General features: G+C 41.3%; 1 protein-coding gene across 6 annotated transcripts in view; it reads left to right on the forward strand.

Moving 5' to 3' along the window:
- The window catches only part of cuedc1b (CUE domain containing 1b), a 40,807-nt gene extending 21,793 nt beyond the window's left edge, over positions 1–19,014 (forward strand). For all 6 annotated transcript variants that reach the window (XM_030743873.1, XM_030743876.1, XM_030743875.1 and 3 more), the window contains 6 exons: positions 6,004–6,069; positions 6,276–6,356; positions 6,453–6,546; positions 9,801–9,859; positions 11,748–11,817; positions 13,997–19,014. In XM_030743873.1, the coding sequence (XP_030599733.1) occupies positions 6,004–6,069; positions 6,276–6,356; positions 6,453–6,546; positions 9,801–9,859; positions 11,748–11,817; position 13,997 (371 nt within the window). In that variant the 3' untranslated portion in view covers positions 13,998–19,014. The remainder of the gene's footprint in view (positions 1–6,003; positions 6,070–6,275; positions 6,357–6,452; positions 6,547–9,800; positions 9,860–11,747; positions 11,818–13,996) is intronic.
- Positions 19,015–20,396: the final 1,382 nt, after the last annotated feature.

A 20,396-nucleotide genomic window follows, 5' to 3' on the forward strand; every position in this document is an offset into this window, starting at 1 on the left:
CCTAAAAGTCTTGAGGATCATCGGTATGTTTTTTGACAAGTGTGACATGACCCTTTGTGTTCTTATTGATTAGCAGTGGTTTTCGCCTTTGAACTCTAGATGCCATTATTGCCCAGTCTCTTTCTTATTGTTAAATCAATGAGCACCCACCTTTATTGAGGCAAGTGAGACTTCTTCTGGGTTATAATGAGCTGCCTGGAAGATTAATTACCAATCGCTTTTAGGTAACAACAACTGTGTGTATTTCTCTCCAGCGTGAGTGTCACAACTCACTTCATACAATCTGTGTTTAATCAGTACAAAATGGGGATATGACTGTGCCACTTACACACCTTCACCATGGCCTTGAACATATCCAGAAAAGACTGTGGGTCATCTGCTTCTCCCGTCTTATGAAGTGTGATGGATGTGGGAAGTGGTGGTTGCTAAACCGGTGACCCAGATCGAGCCACCAGGTTTTCCAGCACTTGGGTGCGAGGCTCGGCCTGGGCCTGCAACGGCTCAAACTGTTGTCGCTACCCTGGTGCCTGTTGTTAGTGCATGGTGGCCAATTCAGCCATCATTTGCCCCAGTACTTGCACCAGCTGCATTTCAGATATTTTCATTGTTGGGAACTGTTGGGTGCCAATGTAATGTGCTTGTTACTCTAGATCCCCAACACACACAGGATACAAGATTTTCAGATCAGGTTAACTCTTTTATCTAACTTCATTCAGTGCTTTTGTACTGCTGCCTGGTCAGCTACGGTGTATGGCACCAGCTTTCTCACTGTCAGCTCCTCTCCTCCTGCCACACACACCAGTCCCAGTGTGCTACTGCATAAAATAGAGGGGCATAATTAGCTAATACGTGCCAGTTGTGGCAATCAGCCTCCCCTGATGCTGCCCCCTCAACCCACAGTGCCAACCCTCCCCTGCAGCTGAGCCACAAACCAAACCCTGCCACCACATCACCATTTTAAAACTGCACTTTGCATTTACTTCAGTTATCTCTGTCTAATACTAATTTAGTTTGACCGGGTTAAACTGTTAGTTTATTTGATGTGAAAAATGTATGATAAATATGCCCCAAAAAAAGAAATCAGGAAGGAGACGAATACTTTTTCACAGCACTGTATGTCCTGCCATCAGTAGTTTTTCACCTCTAGAACCTTTTTCAGACATGAAATGGTCAAGGTCACTACCCTTATCAATCTGTTAAAGTTATAATTTATCCTTTTGAATTTGGGGTTAAGTTTTTATTATTAGGGCCCGAGCACAAAGCGTGTGAAGACTCTTTTGCAATCATTTTTTATTTATTTATTTATTTTTTTAGGATAAATGAGTCATCTTTTTGAGGTCCTAAACCTACTTAAAACCTCATGAAATTTTGCACACACATCAAGTCTCATGAAAATTTACAAATTTTATTGGTTTTGGGCACAGGTACTCCAAAATGGCTCTGTAGAGCCACCTATAGTGTTACAACAGATATCCAATCTGGACCAACCTTCTCAAACAGGATACAATTCTGCCCCTGAATACAGCCATATGACTCTATTTAATGATAGTTGCAGTGCCATATACTGGGAACTGGAACCATCATGTTTTATACTTTGATGTACTGCTTTTCCCAGTTTTACCCAGTCCGACTCAGAGGCGGTCTGAATAAGCATCAGACCTTGATGATGATTCAGTGCGAAAATTGTGAGTTTTCATTTAACGGCACACCCTGTTGGCAAGCTGATTTGCCATGAAACAGGAAAGCTTTCAGGTTTGATTGCTCCAACATTGTACCAACATTGGGTCACACTCATCACGCTACCAAGTGGCAACAGAAAATCAGCAGTAGACTGATAATAATCATCCCCTGAGCATGAAATTTTCATTGATGGGTGCAGGCATTATATACAACAGCATGACATGTAATTAGCGGGCACTTGCCAATGCCACCCAGCGGGCTTAGGAGACATTCAGTAGCTGAATGACACAACATCCAAGTAACCTACCGGGCTAAAAACATTAAGGTTACCCTGTGACGCTCCTGACCATAGCAACCATGAATCATCACACAGCTCGACATGCACCTGGGTGCAAAGGCTCTTGTCGCGGCTTGCAGCTTTAATTATTCTTCTTATTATTAAGTAATTAAGTCAACACTCTTGTTCCACATGTGTAAATGTGTTCAAGTTGTTATGCTGCCATGTGATGATGCAGTAAAGCAGTTATCTTGAAAGACTAACATCACCATAATCCAGCACATGCATAAAGGTGGAAGCAATGAGTCCCTTTCTTGCCTCAAAAGACAGACAGGACTTGACTCTGCATTCAGAACAAGTTTTAAATCACACAGTATGCCCTATGCTGTATTAAAAGCTGACTGTAGCTGACAGAGGGCCTGGTTAGAACCAGATGCTGAGCAGTACAATGCCATATCATCTGCATAAAAATGAAAGTTTGCTCTAGCGGTGATATGACCGAGGTCATTTATAGATAAAATAAGTAACAGTGGTCTTAGAACCGAACCCTGTGGCACTCCTTTTGTTAGATTAAACAAGTTAGAAGTAATTCCTTCTACCTGCACACACTGAGACCTGCCTCAATTTGTAATTATTCATCAGGTATAAATGGATGAACTACTTCTTAAAAATTGACTTTGCAGATGCGAGGAATTAAATATACCTAAGGATTTTGTTAAAGCCCAAGAATACACATGGTGTGCTTTGGTGAGGACCACTGAATGTACACAACTGTTTTCATGAAAACTAGAAGGCTAGAAGCCTGTCTTCATTCTCCTCAAAATAAAAGACAAAGTAATGTCTAATTTGATTCAAAAAACATGAACACAATACTGTTGGCTATAAATTGCGAACACTATGTACAGTTCAGAGTTCTCCTGTGAATGGATACTTCTGGCTGGCCACACCGTCTCACCATTCGCAGTCACCATGGGCTAGACTCGCCATCACAGACTGAAGATGTCTATAAAACCAATCGGGACTTCCACACAGAATTCTCTCGAGTTCTTGTTTATCTTCTTGGATTTATTTATTATAAGCTTATTTCTTGTTGTCTTCAGTTATGTACTGGCTGATTCTCAGCACTATCAAAGTCAGAGTGAAGAGATCGCTGTGGCATGTGCTCATAAAATGTGCATTGCGTGGGCGCACTCTACTGGAACAAAACAAGTATTGCGGCTTAGATCACATAAACAGGCTTAGTAGTACAATACTTCATATGGGTTACAGCAGCATTTAGAATTTCACAAATTTCAGCAGAATTGCCATAATCATGGTTTCAAGCTAAGCCTGTATTGACACAAGCTGTTTGTATCTGTAGTGGCTCTCTAAATACTGTTCTGTTGAAATGGATGCTCCATAATAGAGCATGATGTGCCACCGTTTTTTGAGACATTCCATTGAAGTTATTATCTTTTGTGAGTCTCCTGGATTAAGATAGGGAGCATAAAATATCTTCATGATACATCCAGCACAGTTTACCAGTTTATAATAGCTAAACCATCGGGCTGCAATAATCAAATGGATGGTATGTTTTAGAAACCCCCTTATCAGGGGTACAGCTTGATGCTCTGATACACTGTGTGATTCACACTGGTGAATTTGGAGATACTGAATACTCCCATGTCTTAATAGAAGGTTGACTGTAAGGCTTTTTTTTAATTCACTGTCACCACAGATGTGGAAATAATTTTTTACTGTACCACTTGTACAAGTTTCTTTCAGAACTTAGCTCTGCCATCTTAGCAGTGGTTTAGTAATGGTTCTAGATTTCTGTTTGTTTGGTTTTGGTTTGACAGTATATCTTTATTTTATGTGGATTTACATCCCTGAACTTATTATTTGGACTCCCTTCCAAAAGTATTGAAACAGTGAGGCCAATCCCTTTATTTTTGCTGTAGACTGAAAAATTTGGGGTTTGACCAAAAAAAAAAAAAAATCAGTATGAGACAAAAAAAAATCAACATTGCAGCTTTTATTTCCAGGTATTTACATCTAGATCTGATTCAGTTCAGAATATAGCACCTTTTGTCTGAAGCCACCCATTTTTCTTGTGATCAAAAGTATTGGAACTTGTGATTGATGGGTGTGTTTTTTGTTGCCTGGATGTGTCCTGTTTAAATTGATTTGCCTGTGTAGACTGTGCGTTTATAGTTAAAGGAGTAACCAACAAACCAGAGAGCTGTCTATGGGTGAAGAACAAGCAATTCTGAAGATGAGAGAAGATGAAAAATGAATAAGGGCCAGTGCACTGGCCATAGCCAGGACAATCATTTGGACTGTCCTGAAGAAGGAAGTCGCTCTTGTGTACTAAGTAACAGATGTTGAACAGGTAGACCGAGGAAAACGACAGCAGTTGATGACAGAAACATTTTAAGTGTTGTAAAGAAAGACCCTAAAACAACTGTTAGTGACATCAGCAACAACCTCCAGAGGGCAGGAGTGAAGGTATCACAACCTACTGTTCACAGAAGACTTAATTAACCAAAGGACAAGAAGTACAGAGACAAGCCTCAGAAATTCTGGGACAAAGTTTTATTGACTGATGACACAAAGATGAACCTTTGCCAATGTGATAGAAAAGCTAAAGTTTGGAGAAAGAGAGGATCTCCTCATGATTCCAAACATACAAAGCTCATCTGTGAGAAACTGTGGTGATGTCATGCTTGGGCTTGCATGCCATCTTCTGAGCTGGGCTTATTAATCTTCATTGATGAGGTCACACATGGCAGCAGTACAGTGAACTCAGAAGTCTGCTGAAACATTTTGTCAATTTAAAGAAAAATGCAACCAAACTGAGATCCTTCATCATAGATAATGACCCAAAACACACTGGAGCAAAAATGCAAAGGAGTTCATCAGAGGCAGGAAGGTCAGTCTCCAGACTTAAACCCTACAGAGCATTTTACCTGATAAAGTGTTTAGGGACAGGCTCAGAAGGTCAGGGGTTCGATTCCTGGCTACTCCAGGCTACATGCCAATGTATCCTTGGGCAAGATACTTAACCCCAAGTTGCTCTCCGACCGTTCCGTCGGAGTGTGAATGTGTGTGGATGTTATATAATTAAAAAGCACTTAGCTTAGTTAACATGGAAGTGCTTGTATGAATGGGTGTGCATGGGTAAATGTAAAAAACGTGTTGTATAAGCGCTTTGAGTGCTCTGACTGAGTAGAAAAGCGCTATATAAGAACTAGTCCATTTACCATTTACCATAAAGAGGAGACTGAAGGGAGTAAAACAACACCTGAAAGAGGCTGTGGAAAAAGCCTGGAAAAGCATCACAAAAGAAGAATGCAAAAGTTTAGTGATATCATTGGTCACAAACTTGATACAGTTTTATCTGTTTTGCTCACAAGGAAAATGGGTGGGTTCAGACAACAGGTGCTATCTTCTGAACTATTTATCAGATTCAGTCAAACCCAAATGTTTTCAGACTACAGCAAAAATAATGGGATCAGGCCGTACGTGCCGTACGTGCTTTTGTCTAGCAGGTCTGTTTAGAAGTTCTGAAACACAATTATGGTGTCTCAGGTGTTTAACAAAGGATGATTTATTGGGAAAAGTATGAATTTCATATTCCTATAAGGAGAAAACAAATGACCTGTGTGAGACTGTCTGAGACAACTTTAGTGACTCTAAAAGTAAGGCTTTAACAATCCTAACTTAATTGTTAGCACATTTAGAATCTGTGACAAGTTGAACAACATGAACAGGAAAGGGAACAAATGTTTGTCCAATACCTGACTTGATTGGTCATGTTTTATGTGAGACAGTTTAATACAATTTAATGCTTTTCTGGGATGAAAATACTGCATTTAGCCAAGCTTGGGTATGGCAAACTAACTAAAGCAAGCTTGGTGGTTGTACAGTGAGCCAGAGCTTTAACTGTTTTCCTTTCCCAGCAGAAATTGAGATGGAGATTTAGAATTTGGGTCATTATACCATGCCAGAGCTCACCACATCTTGGTTACGTACATTAGTGGTCATAATATCTGCTCTCTTTTTAGATCGCTTGAAGTATGAGTCAAAGAAATCAAAGTCCAATCATTCATCTAGCATGGAGAATTCCACAGGTAGATATCACTCATCAAGCTTTCTCTGCTAAACTACTTTGAGCTGTGTCTAACCTACTGAATGCTGGTTTGTGTGTGTTTGTGTATTCACTGTGTTGGGTGCATCAAGAATTTGTGCTACAGATACCATGCTATAAATATTTGATATGTTTGATGTTCGTGTGCATAAGTGTATTGTGTGCCAGTGCTTCTGTGTCTGTGTGCAGGAGAGCAGTACTCTGCTGCTTCCATGGAGGCTATCTCAGATGATGCGCTCTTCAGGGACAAACTCAAACACATGGGCAAATGTAAGTCTGCTGATTTAAAATGTATACTAATAATATTGCATTCGTGTTTAAGGTCATTTTCTAGTTTAATTGAGCAGGAGGTTTTCTCACCTTCAGCCACAAGAAAGAAGCTGTTTGAAATTGCCAGAACATTTTCAGAAAAGACAAAGAGAAGAAAGTCAAAAAGGAGGACGCTCCTGAAGCATCATTCGTATCCTTTATGTAAACTTGGTCAGGCTAATGTTCTTGTATTATTATTATTTATTTATTTTTTATTGTTCATGTTGTGAGGCAGTACAGTAGCTACAAAATATTTGGTCAAAACTAGGAATGTGTGCTAACAGCCACTTTTTAAAATAAAAGTTAAAAAGAATGAATCTGGTATTGTATTGTTAAATTTTTTTAGTATGGCTAGACAAAAGAATTTTGAACTGTTGATGCTATTTATTGTTATGTACTGTACAGCAGTTTCTTTTCACTGCTGTTAAGTTTTTCTCTAAAGCCCATTGTCCAGTAATCATGACTAGTGTTATCGTATTGTGCAGTCATTAAGAGTAGATGAACAGGTGTCACTAATCACATGCCTGGGGACGAGGGGACGAGGGGGATGACTCACCAGGGTGTACTCCAACTATTGGGGGCTCACACTCCTGAGGCTCCCAGTAAGGTCTATGCCAGGGTTCTGGAAAGGAGGGTCCGTCCATTAGTCGAACCTCTGATTCAAGAGGAACAATGCAGTTTTCATCCTGGTCGTGGAACGCTGGACCAGCTCTTCATCCTTTTGAGGATATTCGAGTGTGTGTGGGAGTTTGTCCATCCAGTCTACATGTGTTTTTTGAGAAGGCATTCGACCGCATCCCTCAGGGTATCCTGTGGGAGGTCCTGTGGGAGTATGGGGTGTGTGGCCCATTGTTGTGGGCATTTCAGTCCCTGTACAACCGCAGTCAGAGCTTGGTCCGTACTACCGGCAATAAGTCAGACTCATTTCCAGTGGGTGTTCCACTTTGCCAGAGCTGCCCTTTGTCACCGATTCTGTTCATAATTTTTATGGACAGAATTTCTAGGCGTAGCCAAGTGGTGGAAAGCTTCTGCACTGGTGGCCTCAGAATCTCATCTCTGCTCTTTGCAGAGTGCCCATTCCAGCTCAGGGACGAGTTGCTGCCCCAAATTGGAGGAGTTCAAGTATCTCAGGGTCTTGTTCACGAGTGACGGGAACCGGAGATTGACAGACGGATTGAGGCTGTGTCTGCAGTGATGCGGATGCTGCATCAGTCTGTCGTGGTAAAAAGGGAGCTGAGTGTGATGAGCTGGGAGAGGGAAGCCCGGGCTTCTCTGCTTAGGCTGCTGCCCCCGCGACCCGGCCCCGGATAAGGCGAAGAAAATGGATGGCCTAACCACATCAATCAAGGCTCGGTTCATAAATGGGAGACATTCTTCACTAATGTCATTAGTGAAAGTACAAACGGGTCACTGTTTTTACCCAGTATTTGAATTCAAAATCAAGGGCAGTTGTGAGCCAGGAGGTACCAATTGGAAGATCGGTCACTCTCCAGGAGGAACAATGCGGTTTTCGACCTGGTCGCGGAACGCTGGACCAGCTCTTTATCCTCTCAAGGATATTCGAGTGTGCGTGGGAGTTTGCCCAACCAGTCTACATGTGCTTTGTGGACTTGGAGAAGGCATTCGACCGTGTCCCTCGGGGTGTCCTTTGGGAGGTCCTGCGGGAGTATGGGGTGTCTGGCCCGTTGTTGCGGGCCATTCAGTCTTTTTACAACCGCAGTGAGAGCTTGGTCCGTATAGCCGGTAATAAGTCGGATTCATTTCCTATGGGTGTTGGACTCCGTCAGGGCTGCCCTTTGTCACCAATTCTGTTCATAATTTTTATGGACAGAATTTCTAGGCGTAGCCAGGTGGCGGAAGGCTTCTTCCTTGGTGGCCTCAGAGTCTCATCTCTGCTTTTTGCGGATGATGCGGTTCTGTTGGCTTCATCAGGGGGTGGCCTCCAGCTCGCAGTGGAACGGTTCGCAGCCGAGTGTGAAGCGGCCGGCATGAGAATCAGCACCTCTAAGTCTGAGGCCATGGTCCTCAGCCGGAAAAAGGTGGAGTGCCCTCTCCGGCTCAGGAACGAGTTCTTGCCCCAAGTGGAGGAGTTCAAGTATCTCGGGGTCTTGTTCACGAGTGATGGGAGAAGGGAGCGGGAGATCGACAGACGGATCGGGGCTGCAGTGATGCGGACGCTGCACCGGTCTGTCGTGGTGAAGAGAGAGCTTAGTGTAAAAGCGAAGCTCTCGATTTACTGGTTGATCTACGTTCCTACCCTCACCTATGGCCACGAGCTTTGGGTAGTGACCGAAAGAATAAGATCGCGAATACAAGCGGCAGAAATGAGTTTCCTTCGAAGGGTGGCTGGCCTCTCCCTTAGAGATAAGGTGAGGAGTGCGGCCATCCGGGAGGGGCTCAGAGTAGAGCTGCTGCTCCTCCACATCGAAAGGAGCCAGTTGAGGTGGCTCGGGCATCTGATTAGGATGCCTCCTGGCCGCCTCTTGGGTGAGGTGTTCCGGGCATGTCCCACTGGGAGGAGGCCCCGTGGTAGACCCAGGACACGCTGGAGGGATTATATCTCTCGGCTGGCCTGGGAACTCCTTGGGGTCCCTCCGGATGAGCTGGAGGAGGTGGCTGGGGAGAGGGAAGCCTGGGCTTCTTTGCTTAGGCTCCTGCCCCCGCGACCTGGCCCTGGATAAGCGGGAGAGAATGGATGGATGGTCACTCTACCCCCGACTCCTCTGGTTTGCATGTCGAAGTATCCTTTGGCAAGATACTGAATCCTACGATGCCCCTAATCCATAGATTGGAGTGTGTGCATGAATGCCAGCTGAAGTGCTTAAAGGCATAGAATGAAAGTCCTGTATGCAGGATTGGGTAAATGAGACTTATAGTAAAAAGCATTGCAAAGCACTATATAAGTACCATTCCAAAATACATGATGAATAAACACAGTAAGAAAAAATTATATTTAACTATGCAGTATGGAAATAGGTAATTCCCTCCTTTCTGAGACACTGTACAGTTGAAATAAAGTTTGTATTTGCTTAATATTTTGTTATATTAATATGACATGGTTCAGTTAGATTTCTTCGATATCTGGTAAGAATATCCTTCAAAGTTCTACTTTTTACTTTTGAGTATATTTAAGAACCTGTACCTTTTTACTTTTACTTGAATAAAGGAGCTGAATCAGTATTTCAGCTTTTAAACAAGTATCTAAGTGACAAATGTGTGTACTTTTGCCACCTCAGGTGGACAAGTTAAATTCATATGGAGGTCATCATATTTGTTATTAACTAACCATGCATAAGCCTCCATAATTAGATTCATTTCTCCATCTTTGTGAGTGTCTGAACTGTGAGAGATTGATCTGGCTTGTGAAGCTTGAGTTTTGAAGCTCTTAACTAAGCTCTTTTCCAGCTTGGGCACAGCCAACTCTACAGCCAATCTTCTTGATGATGTAGAAGGACACCCCTGTGGTAGGAAATCACGTGAACCATACAGTGCCTAACATGTTGATTTTTGTTGCTATAATACAGAGTTGTGGCTTCCTGGTTAGCATATCTTAAGGTTCTGACCTTAGACACCAGGTAATGGTTAAAACATAAAGCAGCCTGACAATGCTTCTGCTTTTTTCCACCCTTACAGTGAGAGACACAGATAGCTGAGCTACATTTTAATTTTATAGTCCTGTTTCTAAGAGCAGGGTTGCCTGAGGTCACTGGGTAACACAGATTGTGGCTGGCACGGTCCCAGTTTGAAGAAGCAGATAAGGACTAGTACAGAACTTAAGAAATGTAATGCTGTCAATAGGTTTGGCAGCAAAATGTGTTTTAGCCGCCTCCAAGTATCAGCCTATATCAGTTCAGTTAAAACATACGGTGGAGTGCAAAAGTGTTGAGCTACTCCTCATTTCTTTATATTTTGCTTTGAAGGAGTCAGGCTTTCTTGTAATTTTTTTTAAAGTGGTCTTGAGTAGTTCTCCAGGTGTTCATAAGGTCTTTGACTGCTTTTCACTTGACATAGGCCCTGATGCATCTGAACTCCCCAGTTGATTCATCTGCTGTTCATCAAAACCTCATCAGAAATGGTCTCAGTGGAAAGGTAGCTGTTATTCTTAAGGAGGGGAATTGGAGAGAAAAGGCTGGGGTGTCCCAAATTACAGAAGAACTGGACTGAAAGAGGTTTTTTGCTTTTATTGGATAGTGAACAGTGAAGACAGAAAGGAACGTGGAAAGAGAGACAGAGGGGTAGGAAAGGGCCACGGGTCGGAGGTGAACCCGGACCATCTGCACCGCAGTCATGTGGAGTACATGGTTGCCTGTTCAACCACGGAGCCACCCTGGTGCCACATATAACAGATTTTATGTGGAATGATGAATCTAAATTTGAAATTTGTGGTTCAAATTATCAGGGGGTAGTAAAACACAGTGGAGGTTCTGTCATGGTCTTGGGACTCTTCTTTAAATTGATGGATGGATTGATGAATGCAGAAAAAGACTGTCAGATTTTGATCCACCGTGTAATACCATCTGGAAAGAATCTGATTAGCAGCGGCTTCATTTTTTTTTTTTTTTCCCAGCATCCCAAACACATAGCCAAAGCATACTTGGATAGAAAACACACAATGGAATATATCAGTCATTGAATAACCTCTCCATAGCCCACACCTCAACATTATTGTGTGGTATCTTAACAGAGAACAGAACAAAAGACACCCAACATTCAAAGAGGAGCTTTGGAATATCCTTCAAGAACCCTGGAAAACTGTTCCTGAAGGCTACTTAAAGAAATTACAAGAAAGCTTTCCCAGGAGAGTTCAGGCTGTATTGAAGAATAAAGATGGTCATACCAAATATTGACTTTCAGGGTTGTTAGAATTGTACAAACTCTGTTTTTGCCCTATATACTGCATTTCCATTTATGTTTGCGCATGTTTAAATAAATTGCTGTGTCCATGTTCCCAGCAAAATATAAAGAAATCATGGGTGGCGCAGGACTTTTGCACAACACTGTAAAGCCAACATTTATCTTACCCCTGCTGAAACGCATTAAAATGAATGCACTTTTTGTTTTGTTGTTGTTTGGCAACACTGTCTGTCTTAAGCCTTTGGCCAGATTCACGTGTGGGCTTTGAGAAATTGGGTGATGCTTTAATTCTTACCCAAAAGATGTATCTGTAGTATTACTTGAAGTACTGTTTACACAGTTACTGATACTAACAGTTAAACACTAATAAAACCTGTATGTTCTGCCAGTGTCATAAAGTTGTTTTTACACCTCCATTTTGTACTGGGATTGTTAATAAAATAAGTAAATCTTTTAGGTGTGTATGTAAACCATTCATATGCTTTTGTGTGTGTCCAGAGGAAGAAGGGCAGCCTAGAAGAGCAAACACTCAGGAAGAAACTGAAAAACGCAGTGAGCCAATATTATGGTAAGACTGTCTTTTGCGATTTGGAGGCCCCTTCATATGAATCCGTTTATAGAGACCATTTGATAGAGCCTGCAACATGATGGGAAAGATGCTCTGTGATCAAGTAAATGGCTGGTAATCTGCATCTAACTATCCTGATAGACCTGATAGGTCTTCTTAGGATGTGGGGCCTGTGTCCAAAATAACACATGTGCTAAAAATGCAGAACTACTTTTTCTCACTCGTAACTTACACGCACGACCACCACCTTGCTCCAGCAGCATTTCATTTTTAGGGTGGGGGATCTCAGATGTCTGCCAAGGATAGCATCTTTTTTTAAGCATATCTTTCTTGGAGAAGTGTAGTGGTACCGATTTTCAAGATCGAGGGTGACGTTCAGAGCTGTAGCAACCACAGAGGGATAAAACTGATGAGCCTTACCATGAAGAAATGGCAAAGAGTTGTTGAAGCTAGGTTAAGAAGAGGGGTGATGATCAGTGAGCGGAAGTATGGCTTCATGCCAAGAAAAAGCACTGCAGATGTGATGTTTGAGAGTGTTGATGGAGAAGTATAGAGAAGGGCAGGAGTTGCACTGTCTTTTGTGGAGCTACAGAAAGCATATGAGTAGGGTGCCAAGAGAAGAACTGTGGTATTGTATTAGAGTTAGAAGTGGCAGAAGAATGTGAGGCTGGTATAGCGAGACAGTGGTGAGGTGTGTGGGAGGAGTGACAGATGTGTTCAAGGTGGGAGTGGAATTACATCAGCCATCTACCCTGAACTCTTATTGTTTGCAATGGTGTTGGACAAGCTGGCAGATGAGATCAGGCAGGAGTTCTCCATGGACTATGACATTTGCAAATGACACTGTGGCCTGTAGTGAGAGTAGGGAGCAGGTGGAAGAGAGCCTGGAGAGGTGGAGATATGCTTTGGAGAGAAGAGGACTGAAAGTCAGAATACATGTGTGTGAAGGAGAGAGAGACAGGTGGAAAGGTGAACATGCAAGGAGTAGAGAGAGTGAAGGCAGATGAGTTCAAATACCTGAGATCAACCATTCAAACCGTCCAACGTATCAGACAGTTCAATTCAACTTTATTTATATAGCACCAAATCACAACAACAGTTGTCTCAAGGTGCTTTGTATTGAATAGAATAGAATGCCTTTATTGTCATTATACAGGATGTACAATGAGATTGTAGGTAAAGACCCTACAATAATAAAGAGAAAACCCCAACGATCAGATGACCTCCCTATGAGCAAGCACTTGGTGACAGTGAGAGGGAAACCTCAGGCTCAGGGAGGGGGCAGCCATCTGCTGTGAGCAGTTGGGGGTGAGGGGAGGGAGACAGGACAAAAGGTATGCTGTGGAAGAGACAGTTTAATAATAATTAATGATTAAATGCAGTGTGGGATATAAACACAGAGAGGTTGAAAAGAGGTGAGTGAAGAAGAAACACTCACTGCATCGTGGGAACCCCCCCAGCAGCCTACGCCTATTGCACTATATCTAAAGGAGGGTTCAGGGTCATCTGATCCAGCACTAATTACAAGTTTTATAATAAGGAAAATTTTGAGCCTAATCTTATACAGTGCACAAAAGAGCTGAAGAAGGTGGCTGGGGGGAAATGAGTGTCTGGGGTGATTTATGACAGAAGGATGGCAGCAGGAGTGAAAGGGAAGGCGTACAAGATGGTAGTGAGGCCTGCTGTTGATGAATGGTTTGGAGACATGGCACTAACACAAAGGAGGCTGAGCTGGAGGTGGTTTCATTGGGAGTGACCTGGATGGGCAGGATTAGAAATGATTTATATCATAGAAACAGCTCAATTTGAGAAATTTGGAGACAAAGTTAGGCTGAGATGGTTTGGACATGTGCAGAGGAGGGATACTGGATATATTGGACAAAGGATGTTGAATATGGAGCTGCCAGGCAGGAGAAAATGATGAAGACAACAGAGAAGGTTTATGGATGTAGTGAAGGAGGATATGCAGAGGGTTAGTGTGACAGAGGAGGGTGCTTAGGGACAGGGTGATCTGCTGTGGCGACTACTAAAGGGAGTAGCTGAAGGAAGTGTAAAGCACCTGATCACTTTCTGTAGTTCTCAGCACTTAGACTTTTAAAAGCTTTTAAATAATGCATAGACAAAACCTTGTTGTTTTATATTGGATAAAATAATAATCATCCAGCTCTCTGTTTTTCAGATCCTCCCGTGCTGCTCCATATCGGTGACCAAGGTGACTACAGCGTGACCCATGGGCGATGGTTTTGCAGCTCCTGTTCCCACTTACTCAATTTACCTTTATCCGAATCAGCTGATTTTAAGAGACCCGCACCCACACTTGGAGAGAGGAATCGGACTGTACCCAGCCCTGGCCTCACAATTTGTAAATGCATAATCTCTGTATTATAACATTTTGTTGATATATCATTTTAAATATAAAGGAAAACACATTAGTTCTTACGGTATTTGTTGATGGCTTCCTTTTAATATGCTGACAGGAACACTAGTGTAGTGATGATCTTTCCATATGAACCCTTGATACTTTTCCAGTCCTGTACAGTAACAGACTGTATGTGGATCCCTCAGGCTAGGCATTTCAAATCCAAAGTGTGTACATGCATCTTTATATATAGAAAACCATGTTTTTTTTTGTTTTGTTTTTTTAAACCTTGTTTTCTCAAGCAGATTGTAAAATTGAGCTTTTTTTGATTGTCAGGAGTTATGTAACTGAATTTCTTCTGTGTCCAAATATTGTGGCCATCTGTAGCTGCCTAAATGTCAAAATGGCTCCATGGCCAAAATAACCATGAGGCTGTCTTTTAAAGGGTGGTGTTCTGGCAAAGCAGGGGACTGCAGGGTATGGAGCAGTTTAGTAGTTTTCTTTGATTGGCAAGGTGAAACATTTCTTTTTATTTTCAGTGGATTGTTTATTGTTTTAGTACTAAAGGTACTGTGCTGTTCCAACATTAACCTATGGTGACAGACTACAAGCTGTCAAGCCAGAGACAACATCAGCATTCTTATTAAGCTCCATAAGGTTCACAGGTTGAGTTTGGCGTTGGTTGCTGCCATCTTGGGTTTTTGGGGGTTCTTTTTTTTTGGTTTGTTTGTTTGTTTTGGTGGCGTGAGGCCTGTTGTTGGTAAGTTACAGAGGAATCAGTTTCTAATCAGGTGCCAAGTTTCCAGAACTCTTGCAATAATCCCAAAGACATTTTTGAGAGCTATTACAGAAATAAGAAATATCACTTGGACTGCTTTGCCATATCTTTCAGCAAATCATATTTTTGTCTTTGTCATCTCCTTAACTGAAGGACAACATATTTGTAAATGATGGTGCTATGAACAATGATAGAGTTTGATTTCCAACAAACTGGGGGGGATGTGAAATGTGATGGGTGAACAAAATGAAAAAATGCACATCAAAACTTTCTGTTTTTATTTATCTGTGTAGCTATGAAACTACTGTGGAAGTGTAATGCTGGGAAGAACAAAAGAAATCAAGCAAACAATGTGTAACTTAAGTGTAGACAGCTTTAATTTAACAAAAGGGTTTAACAGAAGTGTTGCATTAACTGTTCAGCAATTTGCCATTTTCAGAGGCTCAAATTGGCAACCAGTTTCAGGACCAGATGAGGCCTGTTCCCTTATTATTGCATGGCACAGTAATCAGATAAAAGCTCTAGATATGATTCCAAGTGTTGAACTTGTATTTGATATCTTTTTGCTTGAGCCCTCAAAATGAGGTTCACAGAGCTTTTAATGCGAGTGAAGGAGTCCATAATTAGGTGGAAAACCTAAACCTATCAGAGAGAGAGCCAAAACTTTAGGAGGGACCATATCTAAGATCTAACATTCTTAAAAAGCAGGAATCCACTGGCTGAGATCACTGGCCACAGCAGACAACTAAAATGGATGATTGTAGAATTCTTTCCTTGGTCAAGAGAAACACAACATACCAGCCAAGTTGAGAGTTACACATGATTATCAGGGTCTACAATCAAGAGATGCCTTCATAAATGTAAATACAGGTTTACAGCGAGGTCCAAACCATTGGTGAACAGGGAAAACCTCTAAAGGAGCCTGTTGAGTTCTGGAAAAATTCTTTGGACAGATGAAACCAAGATGAAGTCTTACCAGAATGATGGGAAGAGAAAAGTAAGCCCAAAACGTACCATAGTAACTGTCAAACATTATGGAGGCAATGTTGTGGCATGGGCGTGTGTGGAACCGGGCCACAAGTGTTTAATGAAGTAGCAGGATGAATTCTAATACGTACAGGTCTACACTCTGCTCAGATTCATCCGAATGCTCCAAAACTGACCCAAAGCATACTTCAAATGGAACCCAAGAGTTTCTCAAAGCAGAGAAATGGCCAACCCAGTCACCTGTTCTGAACCCAATGGAGCATGTTTTTTAGTTACTGAAGACAAGACTGAAGGCAAAAGACCCACAAATTGAAGCTGCAGTAAAGTCCTGGTTGAGCATATTAAGGGAGGAATCACAACATTGAAGGTTCTAGATTTCAGGTAGTCATTGGATACAAAAAAAAAAAAAAATCATCCAATTATTAAAAATCTGAAAATGGGGGATTGTATCAAAATGGTTGTAATTCCAAACAGTAAAAATTAACAGCAATAATTTTGTTAATCCCCTTAAATTGTTTGATTTAAAATCTCATACTTAGGAACCTAACTGTATAAGTAAAGGCAAGAAAACTGCCTGATTTGAAACTTTACAAATTAAACTTTTCTGGATTTGTGCTTAATTTTGAATATTGTCTGTTCTGGTGAATGAAAATGCTCACATGGTCTACAGGATTGCTTAGCAATGAGCAATGTTTGAATGAATGAAATTTGAATTTGTCAAAGGACTACTGATTAGATGGTAAAAGTTGTGCAGCACTCTGCCTCTAAAGTGCCAGATTAAAAAAACAATCTCATGAATTGATGGTGACTTACAGAAAGCTTAGACGTCAAATTGGACTTAGATTAATTAGTTAGATACAAACTGGACTTTAAAATTAATGCTAGTTTTGTTACCTCTTTTCTGCTAACATTGTTCCAGGTGCAGAAGGCAGAAATGGTTTCAGCACATTTTACCTTTTGGAAACGGATGTGTCCATAGGAAGAATATCACAGCACACCGAATCTGTGGTAGTCCTCTCATAGAACCCGTGATATCAGTGACTATCTTTGGACCCAGGAATTTTGTGTTGCTGGTGCTAGATGAACAGGTTGATATATATATGTTGAGATTTGGGGGGTTTTTTGCACCGGGGCAAAAAACAAGAAAAATGAGAGCAGCTTTAATAATGGGCAGAAACATGCCAAACACTGCACTGGTGCTTGAAGAGAAGAAGTCTTGGTAGTAAAGTCAGCAGTTTAAAGTATTGATGCTGGGAAGTATGCTGTGTTTATTCAAGGGACAAATCTCAGATCAGAATTTGGTGAAATATTAGAGTTTTACTGTATGCATTGTCTTATTTCTCATGTAGAATACTTTGAAGTGCAGGCCACACTGTCTTGTTTGAGCATTGAACTTTAAGACCTAAACAAATCAATACATGATAACTTTAATCTACTTTTTGGAGTTTTACATTCAAAAAGTACACATTGAAACAGCAGTAACTGTATTATTATTATATGCAGTAAAATGGCCATTTAAACCTGAAATTTTAATTAATTCATTAATTTTTATATCAAGGTAATGTATTCTAAAGAAACAGAAGGCAGTCCATATAAGTCACAGGAGTGTGAATGGGTGGTTGGTGTTTGGTTTTAGTCTGACTTTTCATCCATTTCCTAAAAATAGGGGTCATTCCATCTGAAGTCAGCGGAGACGGTGTTGATTTGATATGGAATGACCCATAGCTTTAATTCCAGAGCTTCTGTATCTCCATATACGCTCATATCCCTGTTGTCTGGTGAAATGTACCTTAATGTGCAGACTTCCAGGGCAGTTGAGAGCAACGCCGGTCTGTCTGGTTGGTTGTTCTTTTAGGATACTTTGATGTGTTCTCTTCTCAGGGAAGTCCAACACAATTATTCTCTCCGATTTAGATATTTTGGCACGCATTAGAAGCACAATCAATCCGTACCACTTAATTTCACTAAGCTTAAAGGAACATTAGGACGTCCAGTTTGCAATAGACCAGAGATGTATCATTTTTAAGTATTAAACATTATGAAGCAGCCATTCAGCAGTTTGAAGCTTCTCTGATTCCTCGCACACTTTTTTTTCCCCCTATAATGTTTGTACTGCTACACTCAATGGTTAGTTCTTCCAAAACAAGGAATTCTGTGTTCTGTACTTCAGTTTCCAGAGTTTTGTTATTTGGATGGTAAGTTATTTTTTCTGATCAAACATAGGGTTAATTTTTTTAATTATTGAAATATATATAATTGCTGCATTAGCATTCTATTAAAATAAGGCAGATTGAAGGAAAGTTTTTATAAGTATTTCCTGGACTATACTAAGTTGTAGACTAAGAGCTGAGATTTTGTCTTTACGTACCCACATGTAGTTTAACCACATCAGTGATGTAAGATGGTCCAAAAAGAAGTGAATTTCTTTGTTATTGGTGAGTTGTTTACAGTGCATATGAGCTTATGACTCTGCTCCTTCTGTAAGAATGTACACTATAGACCAAGCAGAACATACATCCTCTTTTAAACACTTTCATGATCCATGTGCTGTGTCTGTGTTTTCAGTCACTGAAATGCCAAACAAGAAAATATTACCAATTGTTTGATTTCAGTTTCATTTGTAACACTGTTTTCACACATGCACTGCAGCCTTTAGCTTTTTAGACCTCACCTACAGTAGCAGAGGTGGGCCTGTCTTGAGCCTGCCAGCTCCCAGGTACAAAGTCCATGTGATGTGGATTGTGCCATTGGACATATATTGCAGGTAACAGTCCAGTGCAGTCATTGCTAGAGTCTCTCCAGCATGGTGAAATATTATTTACTGATGTATACTTCGTGTGTGAGAGGACAACTATAGAAAATATCCCAACCTGATTCTCCTCTCTGAAATTCATGTGGGAAAACCGGTTAAGCAATTTTGTTTGGCTCAGTGGTGTTTGAAGAAGGCAGAGATTAGAGGTTTTTTCTCCCTCTGTTTGTGATTGTTGTTTAAATTTTTTCCTACCCTGATTTGTCTGTAAACCGTATTTGTAAATACATTAACATAACCAATAAAGGTTTTTCTATAAAGCAACATTTTTGTCTTGGCAGTATACTTTAGCTCATTGCTGTCCTGAAAGATTGATTTCAAGTCTTACCAGTTTCTGCAAAGACCCCTCTGTTTTTGTGGCATTCATCTTTCCATTCATTCACATCACTGATGCTCAGAAGCAGCTTCAAAGTATTTTTTTCTCTCACTGTCTCTAAAACAGCTGTCACGTGCCTTTTAGTCATCGTCTTTAGTGGAGCTGATGAAGTTTTTCCATCTTTGCAAAGGTTATATTAGTGTATGCTGAGTTCTTCATCACCACCCTAAGCCCCTTCTGTCCTCCTTATTCAATTTTGACTGTTTATCCAGCACATCCCAGAGATGTGCGATTGAATTGAGATCTGGGGAATTTGGAGGCCATGTCAACACCTCAAACTCGTACTCCACAAACCATTCCTGAAAATGTTTTGTTTTGTGGCAGGGCACTTTATCCTGCTGAAAGAGGCCACAGCCACCAGGGAATAACATTTCCGTTAAAGGGTGTACATGGTCTCCAGCAGTGCTTAGGCAGGTGCTGTGTGTCTAAAGAAACATCCACGCGGATGGCAGGACCCATGGTTCCCAGCAGAACATTACCAAAGCATTGCACTGCCCCTGCTGGCTTGCCTTCTTCCCATAGTGTATCCAGTTGTCAGATGTTCCCCAGGTAAGCAACATACACACATTGATGCTCACATTGTTGGTGCTTTCAGCAGTCGACAGGAGTCAGCATGAGCACCCTGACAGGTCTGCAGTTATGCAGACCCATACACAACAAACTGCAATGCACTGCATATTCTGTCACCTTTTGTATCAGAACCAGCATATTCTTCAATATCCATACACTCCTGAACATTATCTACTCTAAAACCACTGCTGGAATACCTGAAGTGGTGATTTCTGTCTATGCTGAGAAAGCATTCAACAGGGTCAAATGGGACTATTTATTTACTGGGACTATTTAGTAGGAAGTTTGGACTGGGAAATGTATTCATCTCATGGATACATCTCCTTATGCCAGCGTTTCTACCAATGGCGTTCAATCCAGTTTTTTTTAGGCCTTCCCGTGGTGCTAGACAGGGGTGCCCATTATCCCCCTTATTGTTTGCATTGGCTATAGAGCCCCTGTCAGTTTTTCTGAGGTCCTCCTCCACTTTTACTGGAATTTCCCAATTCAGCACAGAATTCAAGTTATTGCTTTATGCTGATGATTTATTGCTGTATGTTTCAGATCCTGCTTTCTCCATATCATGAATTTTATCTGCTTTTCAGAGATTTGGCTCATTCTCAGGCTATAGAGTAAACATTGCCAAAAGTGAATGCTACCCTATCAATGCTGCAGCATTAAAGCTTTCACATTCTGATATCCCTTTTAAATTGAGCCCCTC

Source organism: Archocentrus centrarchus, chromosome 13, assembly GCF_007364275.1.
Source record: "Archocentrus centrarchus isolate MPI-CPG fArcCen1 chromosome 13, fArcCen1, whole genome shotgun sequence".
Lineage (NCBI taxonomy): Eukaryota > Metazoa > Chordata > Actinopteri > Cichliformes > Cichlidae > Archocentrus > Archocentrus centrarchus.